A 17,660-nucleotide genomic window follows, 5' to 3' on the forward strand; every position below is an offset into this window, starting at 1 on the left:
GTATAGGCTAAATTGACATGGTTAGATAGACCATAGATGGAGACAGACAAAATGCGCAAAGAAACTCTCCTCCAAGGCAGACAGAGAGCCCTTAATATTTAATGTTGCTGAAGTGTTTATCAATACAATAATGTCGTGTCCATGAGCTACTATCCGGTGAACCCCCTGTGAACAGTGAAACTTAGAGTTGTTTAGGACCATGAGGAGCGCGGCGCTGAACGAGGGCGTCCCTGTAGAGCGGAGCATGAGGAGAGGAGTAGTGGAGCGTCGATTTGTGGAGCCGCTGCGCTCCGATCCCGCTGCTGCTGCCGCTCAAGTGTTGCGTGCTGAAGAGTCCCGACGCCCGGTCCCGGTAGGATGAAGACTCACTGCGCGCGTGGAAACGAGGGGAAATGAAGATGAAGATTAGAGTGGTAATTAAGAACGAGAGCTGCAGGAAATAATGTTCTTTTGCGGGGAACTCTAGTGTTTACGGTGCTCAGAAGTGAGTTACGGACTGAGCTCTGTCATCTATGTGACCTAATTGTACTTTGAGATTATATATTCATTATATTCATGAAGGATAATCCTGTAAGAGCTCATCCGTGTAAAGTTTTGTGTGTGTGTGAGAAGTAATTATGGAACGTTTGAATTGAGCAGCATAATGTTATTTTTGCATCGCTCCATAAAACAAGTTGCCCTGTTCACAGAGCATGTCGAGCACATTTGAGAAGCACAGCTGACATTTCATTTGCAGCGTTGCGCGAAGGAAAGAGCAGCTGTTATTACTGTGTTGACTTTGCTTTGAAAGCTGACATTTAATTAACAGCAAGCTCTTGACCAAAGATTATCTTCTGAAGCTTATGTGAACCGTTTTGGAATTTTCTTACTCCACTGCTGCTCTGACTTGATGCTCTCTTGTGGCCCTCTTGATGTTTCATGTGTCCCTCTAGTGCCAAGGGGTTAGTGGCCTCATCATCGTTACCATGGTTACCAGCTTTATGTTGGTGTACAACAGCAGCTCTGGTGACAGATCGTCTTCCTCATCATCGACATTGTCATCTTCCCATCGTTTGGATGCTCCCGCCCCATCCACAAAGAGACCAGAGAGACCTCAGAGACTCCCGACATCAACCCTGGGGGGGTACGCAGGTGTCATGGATCATAAGGTAAATATGCACCATCTGTGCACTGAGTCCGTCAAGTTGCAGCAGCATAGACAGAGATGATGTTGCACCTGGTTCTTTAAAAATACATATGGCATGACAGTATCTTCTGCATTTTATAAACGCTTTTAAGGAGACAAAAATACGCTGAAGATCCAGAGTATAAGATCATTTATAAATCTTTCCAAAGAAATCAGAAATACAGGAATGAAGCACAGGTTGGGGTTGGGCTGCACCATTCAACCACCAACACAGAGACCTCGGTGAGCAATCAGGTTGCTGTCAGTGCATCAGGTGCCTGCATAGAAAGGGAAGTGTGTTGGAATAGTGCAAGAAAACTACACAATAGCCGGTTAAAAGGAGTGGCTGGCGATCAGCAGGCGACACATAGAAGCCAAGAAAGTCATCACAGCAAACTGGGGAGGAAAGACAACACCTGGAAATAGAGTAAGAAAGTCAATTTCAGTATGGTTGGACAAATTCGGCTTGCACTGATTCAGTCACACACAGTCCTTTGCCAGTGCTCACAGTCTAACTCTACAGCGAGGAATCTGAATTCACTCTGTGCATTTGAACATATTTGTAATCACCTGGGCATATCTTCCAAACAGCTAGCCCTTAAAAAGAACATTGATTGCTGTGGCCTTTTTTTTTCTCACAACAAACTGCACCTAATCTGTATTCTGCTTTCATACAGGTGAAGCAGGGAGACTGGCATGCAAATGTAGGGTTCAGGTATGCGCTGAAAATGGCTTTCTTGAAACTGCCCTAGTTTCAGGGAGAACTGAAAACTCTTCTGTGTATTTGACTGGTGAATTATGTTTTCACAGTTAAATCTAATGTCTTGGGGTTTTTTTTTCCAGCAGATGTATGAATTGTAAATCATTGTAAGTTATTTTTCATGTTTTTAAAAGCACCGTGCAGCTGTAATAGTGCGATAATAGTAAAGTCCTCAAAATGAATTAATTGAAATTGTGGAGCAATTTCTGTTTATGAAAAAAAAGCTTCAGATTTCAATATGAGTATTAAAACTATATTTTACCCATTTGGTCTCCTATAATATCGTCTAATACCTTAAGTATTGAACTTAAAAGCAGAATTTTCTGTAGTAGCACGGGGTCTTAACTCGATAGTTTACTGCGTTTCTTATTTCATAATTAATGTCTTCACCATTAAATATTCAATGACAAAAGCACTTTAAAACAGGATGGATATCTACTAGAACGTCCACTCAAGACGTCACCGCTATAATCTTCGGGTGGTGTGAGCGCCACCATCAGTTTTACTGTAATGCAGTGGGTTATCAGTCAGACCCAGCACATTGTTACATACAGCTCATTCGCACAGATAAAGCACCCTCGGTGAGACAGATATACAGCAAGACACAGCAGAGCGGAAAGCACATTGGATTGCTCAGATTGCACTCAACAGAAAAGGATTTAGAGCAAAAAAAAGTGTTGATTGGAGTTCACTCTTCGCTGCCTAATGATCAATGAAATGAGAGTGATGTTGGTTTTGACATTTGATCCAGCTTGACTCATGTCTGTTTCTTGAGCTGGTCAGTCCCAGTTCAGTGTTCCTCTGAGATGTTGTAACCCTGCTCTGATTCTTTTAAAGCTAATGAAAAAGAAATATTAATCTGGTTTTACAGGTGTTCTTAAGAGAAATGAGGGGTAGCTACCCAGTTTGGACTTTTTTTGCGCTGTAGGCACTTTATTATACAAAGTTTCCTCATCGTCCACCTCCTCCTAGCTGACAGCTGATTCGTGACTGATCCACAATGTGACATTTTTATACTGCTTAGTGTCATTCTGTGCCCCCTCCCCCCAATATGAGGCTTCCAGCTCTGCTGCTTCTGCTCCACCCTCCGACAGAGCCTGGGAATAGCTAACCGCAGCAGACCTGCCTTAGGATCTGTGGAGTGGGTGGATCTGCCAGTGAGGTTCCCCTCAGGGTCATCTTAGGTCTGATGCTGCTGCTGCTTGAGGGAATCTTGCCTTTGGCACAAGTGCACACACAGGCATGCACATTCACACAGCACCCGTACGCTTGTGCAGACAATCTCATGCAAATGCCCAGACACCTAAGTAAAATTTTATGCTCTCATGGAAGCCAGAGATGCTTGAAAATGTGAGCTGGGGCTCTGTCTAATGTGCCTGCTGGACCCTGGTTATGACCTGTATTAACTTATGTGCATATTTTGTTTGCGTGGGTGGTGGTCTTTGGTGGCTTCGCTCATTTATATACTGTATCACCAAATAGGTGGCAAAACACCCAGCGAACAATAATGATCTTAAGTGTGGTGCTTCCAGTGACGGAAGGTGAAAGGCTTTCAACTCTATTCATTACCAAAAGATTGTAAAAATGAAAACAGCTCTGTTAAAACTCACAAATCTGTATAGTGCAAGGTCAGATTTCAAAGTTACCGTACGCATTTATGTGGGTCGTCAGCAACTGACGAAGAGTCTCCATGTTCATTGTATCTCTCTCTCTCCCTGTCAGCCTTATTCAATATGTGCAGGTTTTGTGAGATGTCTGCCTCTAGTATGTATTTCTTTTCACTGACAAGCTACAATAATTAGAGCTGCAGAGCTCAATAGATTCTTTCAAACACACACACAATTGAGTCTGAACACCTGAACACACAGTCACAAAATTATTCTCCTTTGCTCTCCATCCTCTCTCCTTCTCTGATGTTTTACAGATTCCTGTTAAAGAGATGTTGACCTTTGAAGAACTGTCGGCAGAATCAATCTACAATGGCCTTTGTGGGCTCTAATCACAAAACCTGTGTTACAGCTTGAATGTGGATTGCGTGCCTGTGCAACTTTATGATGTACCTATTTGTTATGGGCAATGCCTTTCTGTGCTCTGACAGCCTTTAATGCAGTCAGCCTTGAGAAAAATAGGTGTCATTAGAAAGTCAAACATTTCTCCTTACCTACGCTCAACTCCTTTCTAACGTTCAACTAAACTGTTCAGAGCAAGCTCAGAATAACAGACAACTTTCTTTGAACCCAGAGCAAAATAAATATTCAATTGCTCTTATTTAATGGTTGAATATGCAAAAGAGTCAACAGGAAGTCACAAATATTATCTTGATTTCCAGTCATGGATATACGTTTACACAGAAGTAAATCTAATCAGCATCAGTGAGCCACAGCGTTTAACATACTTAGCTTCTCCAATGTAGATAAATTCACTTTTTTTTTTTTTTTATCTTAGCTTGATCTTACCTTATTTTTTTTCTAAAATAATATTTTTTGATCTATCTTATTTCCTATATATCATAAGTATTTGTAAATTTGTTCATATTGTGTGCACTTTTTTCGTCTTTCTCTATGCTGCTGTGACGAGTAAATTTCCCCACTGTGGGATTAATAAAGTCAAATCAATCTATCTACCTAATCTACTATATTTCACTCTTTTCAAACTCATTTGGCCACACTTGTGTTAGATTGTGTGCACTAAAGTAACTGAAGGCTTCTCTATGTGCAACCTGCTAGCATCTACTAGCAAGCCATGAGATGCTTGGAGAAAATATTTAAATCCTAGCATCTTTGCAGCTACCGAAAACAACAAGGGTTGCAGTCTCCCCCTCTAAATTGCAGGAACATTTAAGATTTGTACCGAAATATGAGATTTTATTTTTTATTTCCTCAAATTAATTTGATAAAATTGGTTTCTAGACACATATCGCTTAGGAACCATTTTCAAAGTTATGGTACCGATAATAATGAATATTTTTGAATACCCAACCTTACTTATGGGAAACCAATGGAAAATTATTTTGAATCTCTCTATCAATTTGCTGCTAATGATGGTTCATCATCTGAGCAGCAGTCTTCCACATTTTACCAGTAAGATCTCTTTCTGAGTTGGACTGGATCAAGAAGAAGAAGTTGTTGACGACAGGCGCCTTGATTATCTTGCCCTTATTCCATCAAATTGAGAACAGAGCAAGTTTCCGATTGCCACATGAATGTGTGTCATTGGCATCAGCTTAATGAGGTGTCTGGAGAAACTGTCAGGAGGGTTTCGTTGTAATTAATTGGTCTCTGAGAAAAGAAAGCACCAGTGATCACTAAACCCTCACGCCACAGCACAGGTGCCACTTAATCTACTTCTGCTCTCAGCTGAGCCATTACCCTATTTCTATGCACTTCACAAAGTATAATGACGACAACATCTAAATAATTTTGTATAACTGGAAGCTAATACAGCTGAGCATTCACCCACCATTGCTCATATCAGAGGAAGGTTGACGTTAAAGGATACTGCTGGTGACGTTCTATATTTCCCTTATTGCCAAGAAATCCCATTAAAAGTTGAAAACCAACAAATTAATTGGTTTAAAAAGTATGTTTTTCTAGATAAAGCCCAATACAGCATCTTGCTCTGTGCTACAGAGCTTTGTTATTTTCCAAACACTATTACAACCAAGTCAATGAGCTATACTGCCCTAGGTGGCATAGTCCTTCATTATAATGAACATAGACACTGTTGTCTATTCGCAGTCAGTCCCACATACACAGTCAGCCCTCATAGCAAAGCGTGAAACAGACACGCCCGTCCACTCCAGCGAAATGTGTAACTGTAATGCATAGACATCGCCATCCAAAGCTATTTCACATTGTGCTGTAGTCGTCGGGTGTGTCTATTTCACGCTTTGCCGTGATATTGGGCTGACAAAGTCAGAATTCTGGAAGTTGCCTCTCAATCTACCCTAATTATCTATCCTTTTTAAAGCTGAAAGTGTGGGTTCTTGAACTGTTTCTAAAGAAGTTTGTCTGGTGTAGGGACCGATGGGCTTGAAGGCTGAGACACACAGACAGGCTAGGGAAGTCAAAAAGTGAGTTACTGTATTGACAAACACGTTCACTCAGTAACTCCGAGATTAGACCCATGTGTGAGCAGTAAATTGAAAATGTAGATATATAGGGTTGGGCAATATTTCGATATTATCTCATATTGTGAAATGAGACTAGATATTGTCTTAGATTTTGGATATTATACTATCGTTATATGTCATAAGTGGTGTCTTCTCCTGCTTTTACAAGCTGCATTGCAGTGAAGTGATGTTATTTTCTGAACCTACCAGACTGTTTGAGCCGTTCTATTTATGTGAAGCATCGCTGTGTGGGACTCGATTAGGTAAATAGAGAGGTGATTTCAGACACAGCCAAGTTCTTTTAATGGAATTTGTTGACCCAAAGAAAACTGTAGAATAGGATCAACTATGTCCTTTAAATCTATGGTAATTGTGGCATTATGGGTCTTTTGTCTTTATTCATGACTCTTCTTTGACTATCAAATACTCATCCATACCAAGACTTTTTCCTGTGAGTGCGCGCTATCTATTCTTTTTTACACTGAATGGGTATGTAGGCATGAAGCTGGAGAATTAGAGGCACAATGGATGTTCTTGTGCAATATCACAGGCTGACTGATGGGGTTTGCTCTGAAAGCAATTATGATCTTGGGTTCCCCTGGGAAGTGTATAATCAGGATCATACTGATGAGCCTGGTATCAGTGTGTGGGCGGTAATTGACGTGAACTGGAATCCAAAGTGCTTCTTCTACTGCTTTTACTCTTAACGCTGTAGATCTCGTAAACCCAGTCGGCTTCACGTCAAATTTCCCTTAGCCTTGTAAAGTTGGACCTATTGCCTTTTCACATCATGTTAATCCTAGAACGTGCATTGCTTACAAGGTTATGCATCATTGATAAAGGTAGACAATCTTCTGTCCGCATAATAAAGTGCAGACTGGTGAGGCTTGTGTGGGAGTCAGCAAGTGTTCGAGGGCTAGTTGGTTCACAAATTGAAGGACCAGCTCTTAATTCAAGGCTGACTGTGAGTGAAATCCAGCTGTAATGTGCAAGACGCTGCATTAATTTACTCATTCATTCAGTAGTATATGGAATGCATCTTCAGCTGCCTCGTACTGTACCTGCAGTATTCTCCATCTGATTTTGAAAGCCCCTCTGACTGTGATACAGGGTCTATAAGTGCCTATTTCCCAGCAACATCAAGCTGTCAGAAGCTCAGGGAGCAGGAGATTCAGCATCACTGTCAAGGACACTATTATTATTTCACAGGCACTTTAAAATACAATACCAGTCATGCAACCTTCAATTGCCTTATACTAGTTTAACTCATTGCCTCACTATTAAAATGATTAAAAGTTACTTGGGAGTAATTGCTTAGACTATCTGCTTGCTTGCTATCTGTTGTATGTAGAAAAACAAACAGCTGAAAGGACTGTGATTTTTCCCAACTAAGGCTCCCTGCCTTAGCTGGGAGTGTGTGTTTGTGCAGTGAAGTGTGTAATTTGCTCCGACATACCTGTTATTGAGGGAGGGGTTCTGCTTACACAGAGCACATCCCAACAGGAAATGGTTTGTTTTGGGTGATGTGCTGAAGAATAGAAATGACTTCCTCAGTGCATTGAGACTGTTGTTGCGTGATTATGTGTGTGGAGAAGTAATTATAACTGGTTTTGGATTTAGACACTTTTTAGACAGTTGCAGATTCTTACTAGAGAAAGGTGATTATTTTGCATATTTGGGGCCACATCAAACTCTGCACAGATTTGAGGACATCCCCAGATGCTACCCTCATATACAAACATATGCAGAGAAACACACACGCGCACATGAAGAAATCATTCACTGTGGGGTCACAGAGATAATGGGGGTGTATTATAAATACAGCAGTGTGAGCAGCACAGCCTGTGGCACTGGTAATATCACCTGTATGTATGCACACACACATACACTCACACACATTCCCACCTCAAAACCTGATGGACTGTGAAGCTCAGAGCGCAGTTCAGAATGCCAATGTGGCTCTCTATTAAGGCTGGGAATAATTCATGTGAAGAGTCACTGGGTTTTTGCTGTGGGATCATTCAATCCGAGCTCGCCTTTTTCAACTTTAGAAACCTGGTTGGGCACAACATCATGAATACCTGTTCTGTATAATTCAAACCCATACAACATCTCTACTTTACAACACTACATACCACCATGACAAAGCTTATCTATAATGAATTATCCTCCGAGTGCACCGGCTTTTATATAAGGGAGCATTTCTGATCAATACCTGTGTGATGTTTTAAGTGAAAATTGCTCTGAGGCTTTGACTTAATAAACGTATATGCACGATGTTGATACAAACTGAATGTACTGTAATCAGAATCAGAATCAGAATCGCGTCATTGGCCATGTATGTTGACACATACAAAGAATTTGACTCCGGTTTTAGGTTCACCCTCAGCGTCCAAAAAACAAAAAACAAAACAGGCAGACATAAATAGACATATAAAACATAAATAAACATATTTACAGGATAGAGATGAATAATCGAATACTCTGCTCCACAGTGCTTTTGAATAACAGGATACTGGACAGAGTAGCCCAATATGAGTCTAGCGGCTTGATTCTGTACTTTATTCAGATCCTATTAGGAGGCAGATGACAGAATAATCATAAAAGGAAGTATATGAATGGACTCGTGTGTGGGTTTGACACACACACACACACACACACACACACACACACACACACACACACACACACACACACACACACACACACACACATACAATGGCTGCAATATCAGAGATATTTTATACTGTATCAAGCTTGTATAACACGCCCTTGTCATGGCTGTGATCTCTGCATGTGTTGTTGTACCGACTGTGCTGAAATCTTTCAGGGCCACTGGTTCTTCCTCTTGGCAGACAAATTTTAAGATCAAGCTGAGGGTCTCTGAAAATATGGCTTGACCTTGATGGCTGCAGGTCGCAGACCCATTCCTTTATCTCAGCTATTTAGTTTTAGTTGTGCCTGATAACCAGTGTCTCCACCGGTGTGATCCAGACTTAAACATGCCCACAACTATTTGATGGATTGCCATTGTTTTACTGAAACATTCATGGTTCCCAGACGATGAATCCTACTGACTTCGGTGATTGCCTGAGATTTTCTCTACCAGCACTTTAAGGTTAAATTGAATGGGATGAAGTTTTGTTCATGTCCCCCTCAGAATAAATTATAGCCTTGCTGGTTCCTTCATTTCTCCTTTAGTGCAGTGATTGGGTCAAAAAGACCTGCAAAACCAATGACATTAGGCTCAGCTACTTTGTGATTAGTAAAGGTTGGCATGTTACACTAAATTTAGATGGTGAATATGTTCAACATTAACTTCTTAACATGATGACACAGCAATTAATAAGCTACAACTAACTATCTTTAACAGGACAAAACACTATGGCACACAACTTGTGTCACAATTGATAAAACTAGTAATTGTATATTTACACAATTACACTGCCAAACTGTGTGTAACTGGGTGGTTACCCTAGTCAAGCTAGCCAGGTAGCATAATAGTTTGTTAACAGCTTGGAGAGGCTCTGTTGCTACAGTACAATCAAGAACAGAAACAAAAGATGGAAAATGAAGAGGGAGAGACCAGAGAGGCACTAGAACAACTTTTGCCCAAGATAGGAGCTGTCTACTGTTTGGAAGTTTTGGGGGTTTTAAAAAAATTCACCCGAGACCGAATTTTTTTTATTTTTTATGTTTGTTGAGCCACTGCTGTTGCTCATGGTAATAATCCTTGCAGCTTTTGGCATCACTTCAGCAGGAAATGCATTGGAATACCAGGAGAGTATGCGATTATGATCATTGGACTCCAATGATGAAACAGTGAAGCCTAAAGGTTGAACATTGCTTGAAGAGGTATTTACTCGAGACACAACATACTGTATGACAGGAAAAGCAAGCGGCGGAGCAGCAATACGAATGCAATAACAATCCACCCCCACAAGGACATTGCCCTGCTACAGACAGTTGAGAAAGAAGTGTTCAAAGCGATGATTAAAACACTGGATTTGAGGTATGTCTTCTGTAGTTAGTAAATACTGTGGTCTAGTTTCCTGCACACAGGTTTAGTACATGTAAAGGACAACAGCTCTGATCCCCTCATGCCAGAAGAGGAAGTCTACCCTTAAGTGAGTGCTTCTGTCAGATGTACAAAAAGGCAAGGCGACATCTAACAATGTATTACAATGTCTGGGTATTTTGTGGAATGCCAATTCAAGTAAGAAAATAGTAAACTGACCTTTGATGTTTTACCTCCACAGCCTCTGAAAATGCACTGCAGGACTTGCGCCCTGGTGACCAGCTCTGGCCAGCTGACTGGGAGCAAGCAGGGCAAAGAAATCGACCGCTCTGAGTGTGTTATCCGTATGAACGATGCTCCCAGCGTAGGCTATCACAAGGACGTTGGCCGGCACACAAGTCTGCGTGTTGTAGCTCACTCTAGCCTGCAAAGGGTGCTGCGGAACAGACAGGAGCTGCTCAATGCCAGCCATGACACAGTGTTCATCTTCTGGGGACCAAGCAGCGGCATGAGACGGGATGGAAAAGGCCATGTTTACAACAACCTCAGGCTGCTAAACCAGCTACTGCCCAAACTTAAAGTCTACATTATATCCCGGATCAAGATGCTGAAATTGGATGAATTATTTAAAAGGGAAACAGGGATTGATAGGTAAATAGTCACAGATTTAGTCTCAATAAAACAAAACATGACACACGAAAGGAAATGTAGAAACAAGAGAGGGGCCAAAACCCAAAAGAATTGTTATCAGTTCTACCCACTTTAACCTGAAATTTACTGAGATTCACAGACTGCACTACTTTTTGTTAGAATTTACCTGTATCAGACTAAGTTACAGCTCCAAACAGTCACAGTCTTATTAATAGGATTTAGATTAAACATTGTTATCTCTGAAGAGTTTCATCGGATTAGATTTACTTCAGAAGATCACGGCTGTCTCACGAATGTCAGGGCTTAGGGAGAGTATTACACTCTACACACTATTACAGTATTACTTTATCTACATTCACAGGTCATATTTTGGTTTCATTTGGACATTTTTACAATTATGATCTTTTCTTAGTTATTACAAGCACAAAACAACATAGGTGTTCGCTTAAATCAGTGTCTTGGAAGGTGACGTGGTTATTTACTGAAAGTGACAAAAATAGCACCTTGAATAAGATAGACAGAACACTTGCGTAACTGATACAAATATTGTGTTATATCTGAACCTATGCTTTCATTAAGCAGTGATGATGAAGAGTGGCTGGATATTTGGTTCTTAACAGTCTTCATCCTGCCTCTGCTTCCAAGCTTTTCTTACTTTAGTGAAAAATTTATATAACTACTTTCTTTTTTTTTTGGACAGAATTTAGCTTTGGCGCACAGCGTCTCACAAATACGAGAGGTGATTAAAAAAGTTCAGATCCGGGGCCCTGCTGAATGTGAACGGAGCACAGCACCGTGACATGCATGATGCAGGGGGAAGCTATAACCTTCGTTAGAAAGTATTCCCAGTTTCATCACTTGATCCAAATCAGGACTTGAATTACATTCATCTTTGTGACCACTGGTCCAGGTGCATCTGCAATTTCTTTATGGACATGAGATGAGATGAGGGTACACATCAAATTTTGTGTCAAACTCGGGAAATCGGCAACAGAGAAACTTGAAATGCTTCAGAAAGCCTCAACAACGAAGTGATGAGCCATGTAAGGTATTTTGAGTAGCATTTGCATTTCAGAGGGGACGATAACACTGTTCAAGACTGAAAAAGGCACATCAGGTTAGACGTGTAGCCAGATGGGGTTTCTTTGACATTTACATGGCTGTGTTTTATTAATTCATCCCCCAGGGTCAGACTGTCAATACAGAGTTCAACTGTGATGTTCTGAGACTTCTGAAGGAAAATATTTGATGCAAATGACCTGAACGATGGCATTTGGTTTTCTAACATAACACGCCCGCTTACAATGCATTGAAAACTGGTTTCAGATGCATAACGAGATCGCAATTTCATCCAGAACTAGAGGTCCCAAAAATTGACAAAATTTTGAAATACTTACTCAGGAAGGTTATAGCTTCCTCCTGTTCCTTACATGTCACAGTGCTGTGCACCATTTACACAAATCAGGTACAGCCTCTGGACTTTTTGATTGCCCTTTGGGACCAGAGTTATGCACTACTTTACAAATGTAATAATTCTATAAGTACTTTTTGTGTGAACAACAAGACAGTGTACATTAATTATACCTTATAGATGTAATATACATACTGTATTATAATAATATTCTGCAGAAACTGTAGCTCTACATCTTAACTGAGAAGGTATTCTGGGAAAAAGGAAGTTTTGCATTTTCAGACGCAGATGTAGCACTTAGTCTGGAACAAATTTGATCAATACAGGGAAATTCCAATCCTTTTCTATTGAATATTAAACAGATTAAGCAGTTTCCTGTCTTTTAAAACATGATAATTGTCTCTGTAAATGTGGTACACATAACTGTAGAAAAATGGCTAACTGAAAAGAGCTTACAAAAAGAAAACCAACTAGATAAAGACATTTCACTGAGGTGAATCCAGCTATTTATCCAAACTCATTTGCATGGAAACAATAAACCCAGAGGATGATAAGCAGATGTTGCATTTCAATGGGAATCCAGTCATGTCTATATAGTCAGTGTCAGAATAAATGTCCTTTTTATTGACATTACCTTTTCTATTGTGAACAATACATGGAGAATAGTAGGAATTATGCACAATTATACCTTTTTTGCAGAGTCCATATAGAAAACATAGTATACTGTACATTCCTCTCATTACTGAAGGTGATCAATCATGTGAAGTCTAAAAAATAAGGTTCTACACCTTTAATCTTACGGGAACAATCTGTGAGGAGACAGTCCTCTGAATGTATTTACACTATATGAGTTGCTTTTGTCAAAAATGGTGATCCTCTCTCCTCCTCCAGGAAGAGTTCCAACTCCTGGCTGAGTACCGGCTGGTTCACCATGGCCATAGCCCTGGAGCTGTGTGACAGGATCAACGTGTACGGCATGGTGCCCCCTGATTTCTGCAGGTAGAATCAGATTCTCTTTTTACTCCAAGAGTTAAGAGGCTTTGTAATTTAATTCAGCTTTGCACACAACTCCTGTTAGAAGGTAAATATGTCAAAAACCTACTTTGCAATCTACTTTTTAGGGTCATCCAATAAATCGATAGAAAGAGTGACCTACAGTGTCAAAAGCCGAGCTCAAAGCAAGAGGAATTAAAATCAAATAATCAGTAGCATCAGCTGTAAGTAAAATGTTGATGGCCACTTTAGTGAGAGCCCTCCCAGTGTAATGATGTGCAAAGAAACCTGAACAGTGACATCAATTTTACAGTCCATGAATTTGGCCACTTGTGACCTTATTGGCTTAATTACAACATATAGTTCTACCCAAACAAGATTAGAGGTTTTTTGTTTAAAAGCGCTGCAGTGACAACTTCATGAGTCTCTTATTGCCATGCAGTCAGGCTGGTGAATGACTATGATTGTAGTATCATTGAGAATGATTTTTGACATTTTACAATAAAAAATAACACGTCAGTGAACATTCAGGGTCCCTGGAAATGTTCTTAATCTTGTTCTCACATTAAGCTACAAGGACAGAGAGGACATTTTGAAATATGCAGGGCAGATTGAAGTGACTCTCATGTGTCACACCAAGCTCTTCCACTGAGCTCGGTGTAGCTGTGCGTATCAGAGGAATAAGATGGTGTATAATGAACACATCTGTGAGGCCCAGATTCTTCTGATCGTTCGGTGTTTCTTTGTTCCTGTCTCTCTTTATTTCCCACTGTGACATGTTACCTCTCCCTCTCTCCAACCCTGCATATCATAATTATCCCCGCACTATTTCCACATCCCTCCCTCGCACTTTGACGTTGATGCCTTTTCATGCTTTCCTCCTGTCTTTTTCTCCCCTCCCGCATAGATCCCCCTCCCATCGCACTGTACCGTATCATTACTATGAGCCCTTGGGGCCCGACGAGTGCACCATGTATCTTTCCCACGAGAAAAGTCGACGAGGAAGCCACCACCGCTTCATCACGGAGAAGTCGGTGTTTGCAAATTGGGCTCGAACCCTCAACATCCACTTCTACAAGCCGGACTGGAAGCCCGCTGCCGTCGTCACCAGTGTGAACAGCTCGCACACTCCAGTTCCAGCTGGATCCTGAGACTCACTCCAAAGACGTTCTCCAGAAGTGTGGAATATATGTGGACAGAAATGTACAAAACATTTAACAGTTATTTTAAAACAAGAAAGGGTCCACAGCAAGCCAACATGCCACAACACCAGTGCTCATAGGCTAAAGCTGAGCAGGACAATGATTACCATGTTCACGCGCTGGGTTCCAATGCCGTACTTATGTAGTAAGTGCGTTTACGCTGTCAGGTATGGAAACATGCAGTGCACCACAAGTACATGGACAGTGTTCTTCAAACGGTCCAAAAATTCTGTGTGAAACTCTGGACACTTCGTAGCGGAAAAGGAGGGACTGCTGACGTAAAAAAAAAAATTCAAATTGCAGCATCTGAGGAAGCTGCAGCTGTTGCCGAATGTCTTATTAGCAGTAAAGTTGTAAATGGAAATGTCATTTGAGTGCAGACGTAAACAGTTCCCGCAAAATCACAAATCACAAATATCTTCTTCATGTTGCCAATAAAGGGAAATTCATCCTGTGGGGATATAAATATCTGAACCAAATATCATGGCAATATCAGCCTGGATGAAAGTGGAGGATTGACTGATCAGAGATGTATGGCTGGATTGGATTTCTTTGGTTGGACATTTCTCAGAGAAGGGGTTCATTTTGACACTTGATGTCATTATTTTGTAAGTGCTTGTCTGGAACTGATGTACATATTGCTTAAATTTGGCAAAATTGTCTACCAAATCGGCATATGATTATTTTTACAGTAAATCATTGTGATGACTGATGACATTACATTTTAAGTGTTAGCTTCTTTGCTAGGTCCCATATGCATTGATAATTTCTTAACACAGTATGTAAATGACTAAAGATTCAAACAGTGTCCTGCCTCATCTTCCATATAACGGAATAAATTGGAGCTCATTCGTGTCACTACAATCAGCGAAGTGTATGTATACAAAATTCAGTAAGTCGAATTGGTTTGAAGGACTGCATAATTTATTCACAAAATGTGGATCATAATAATACACAAGTACAGCTGCATTGATAGTTTATACTGCTCACCCAGCTCTGTGCCAAAAGCACATCGCTGTCTGTCTGTCTGCCCTGATAGCAGCCACACCGCTGATTCTTCATTCTCACTCGCCCACTAACTCACTCGGCTAGCCGTCAGCCTGGACAGTGCTGTTAAAACACTTTGGTGCCCGAAAAAGACAAGACTGACTAAATGAAGTGCTTTGCTAGAAAACTTGATCAAGATGCTGGGCACCCACTGTGATGACTGTCAGCCATCTGCCCAACCTTACATTATATACTTGAAAAATAAGATAGTAACCATCCAAACCAGTAAGGTTCAGGTAAAAAAAAAAAAAATTTAACGTAACCACAACTAAAAATAGTATGCCTGGAATATAAATTTTGTCATAGACACAGGACAAGAATACAGGAGCTTAATCTAATTTTATTGTGCATCCTTAAGATGCCATTAAAAATCATGTTTAAATGTAAATATCCTAAAGTAAGGCATAGTCAGACACAATCCAGATTAAGAGGACATGTTAATAAGGCCTGATTTTGTTCTCTAGCTCTCTAACAGATGGCCCCTCAGGAAGACCCTGCCAGCCCCTGTGCCTCATACTCTTGGCCATGATTTGTTTCTTTTCTTAAAGCCAAACATCAGAAAAAGCCCTCAAAGGCTTTTCCAATGACTACATCGAGTAGGCCCATCTGCAGGCGCACCGTACTACACCACGGGCCTACTGCATGGCACACCCACTTCTCAGAGGGTTATGGTTACCTGGAGTTGGGTTTAGGGTTCGTTGTCTCACGGGGTGTGTTGTGTTGTGTTGTCTGTAGGACTGCACATAAACCGTTCTCCACTACAAGGGCAAGTCAGCCACTGTACTACTGTTGCAAATGATTGCATCAAAGCCTCAAAAAAGAAAAGACACTGACTGTTGCCTGTTCCTGTGTTCGTTCAGATTTTACGAAAAGCACACGTACTCAGGTGGAATCTTAACGCTGCAATGCCCTCAGATGCTCTGAGAAAAGCCCAGGCAGTGCTGGGGTGTCATGCTAAGTGCACTGGGTGCTCCTTAGATCTGCACTTTGTGTGCTGCACACCAATTACCGGCCCCTCAGGTAGAAAGGTTGGATTTTAAAGGTTTCAAAGGACAATCTGGTTGCAAATGAGCCCGCCATTGCAATTTTAAACACATGCTCGAGGCACCATCACCATTTCCATTGACCTTGGAAACACAAAGAGAAAACAAGGAGATCGGGGTGAGCCAGAAGTGATGATGGCGTTTTGGGTAAAAGTGAGATCTGTACATTTAGGCTCTAGATGTTTCAGGAGAATTTGTATTATGATAATTGTATACATTCATGTAAATTGTTATTTTCAGAGTTTGTGAAGCTTCTTTCAAGCTTAAAAAAAAAACCCACCTGATTAAATAAATTGTTTGACATTTTGGGAAATACTGAGAGTTGAGCAGACTGATAGCACTTTTATGTTGTCAGAAAGTAAGAGCAAGTAGACCGTTAGCTTATCTTAGCCCAGTAGAAAGACTATAAACAGTGAGGGAGCAGTTAGCCTAAATGTGTCAGAGCTCGACAAAATCTAACACCTCTAAAGCTCACTAATAAACACATGGTAACTCTGTTTAATCACTGCAACAACGATTTTGTTGTTCACTGCTCCCTGCTAAGAAATAATCTGCTGTGTTGAACTGTAAGCCTTTTAACAACAACAAACACAATTTAATATAATTTTTTTTTAAAGTATTTACTGTGAACACAACACTCATTAATTGGAAACACTTTGGTGTCCAGATTGTTATGTTTTAATGGGTTTAGTTATATTTCCTCTTAAACACTATCACAAACACTGGAAATCTGAATAAATCAAAGGAACATCCCTCAACTGCTCATTTCCATTACCAATGTTGCAGTCTCCTCTGTGTTTGATAGTCTCTGTGTGTTTGACTGGGACGTCTCTATAAATAAAGCAGCAGCAGGATTAACTCAGTTTCCAGCGTGACACATATCACACATGCTGTAACCACATACCTGCTGCTGATAAGCACTGGTGCCTGAAACTGCCCTAGTTACAGATCTGCCCTGTTCATGATAGCTGAGCTTTATCAGCCAGCCTGACAAATATCACCATCCTACGGAAGCAAAACTGTTTAGAGATCAAGTCTCCTCGGAGTCCCACAGTCGCATGATTTTCACCAGCTTCTAAAAAGGTCAGGTCTTCTAAACAGCGACAATCCACTAAAACACTGAACAGTTTTAATCTAAATGCAGGACAGTGTGTTCTGAGTCTGCACTGACACCTGCTGGCCTCTTCTGCTCTCTGCAGTTTCTGTGAAGACTCCACAAGCTTTAACAAATGGAAACCTGATCTGATAACATTTCTTAT

At 40.8% G+C, this 17,660-nt stretch overlaps 1 protein-coding gene across 2 annotated transcripts; it reads left to right on the forward strand.

The window, feature by feature from the left end:
• The first annotated feature begins 252 nt into the window (after positions 1-252).
• Positions 253-17,148, forward strand: st6galnac5b (ST6 (alpha-N-acetyl-neuraminyl-2,3-beta-galactosyl-1,3)-N-acetylgalactosaminide alpha-2,6-sialyltransferase 5b). 2 transcript variants are annotated; one of them, XM_069695037.1, is made up of 5 exons: positions 253-413; positions 933-1,148; positions 10,296-10,705; positions 13,008-13,115; positions 14,017-17,148. In XM_069695037.1, exons 1-5 carry the CDS (start codon positions 393-395, stop codon positions 14,258-14,260), a joined length of 999 nt encoding a protein of 332 aa, XP_069551138.1. In that variant the 5' UTR covers positions 253-392; the 3' UTR covers positions 14,261-17,148. The 2 variants fall into 2 exon arrangements, with proteins under 2 accessions (XP_069551138.1, XP_069551139.1); XM_069695038.1 differs by having other exon boundaries at positions 394-484.
• Positions 17,149-17,660: the final 512 nt, after the last annotated feature.

This window comes from Brachyistius frenatus, unplaced genomic scaffold (assembly GCF_029030835.1).
Source record: "Brachyistius frenatus isolate BFR_SWC_R1_liver_20210118 unplaced genomic scaffold, ASM2903083v1 Contig_18, whole genome shotgun sequence".
Classification (NCBI taxonomy): domain Eukaryota; kingdom Metazoa; phylum Chordata; class Actinopteri; family Embiotocidae; genus Brachyistius; species Brachyistius frenatus.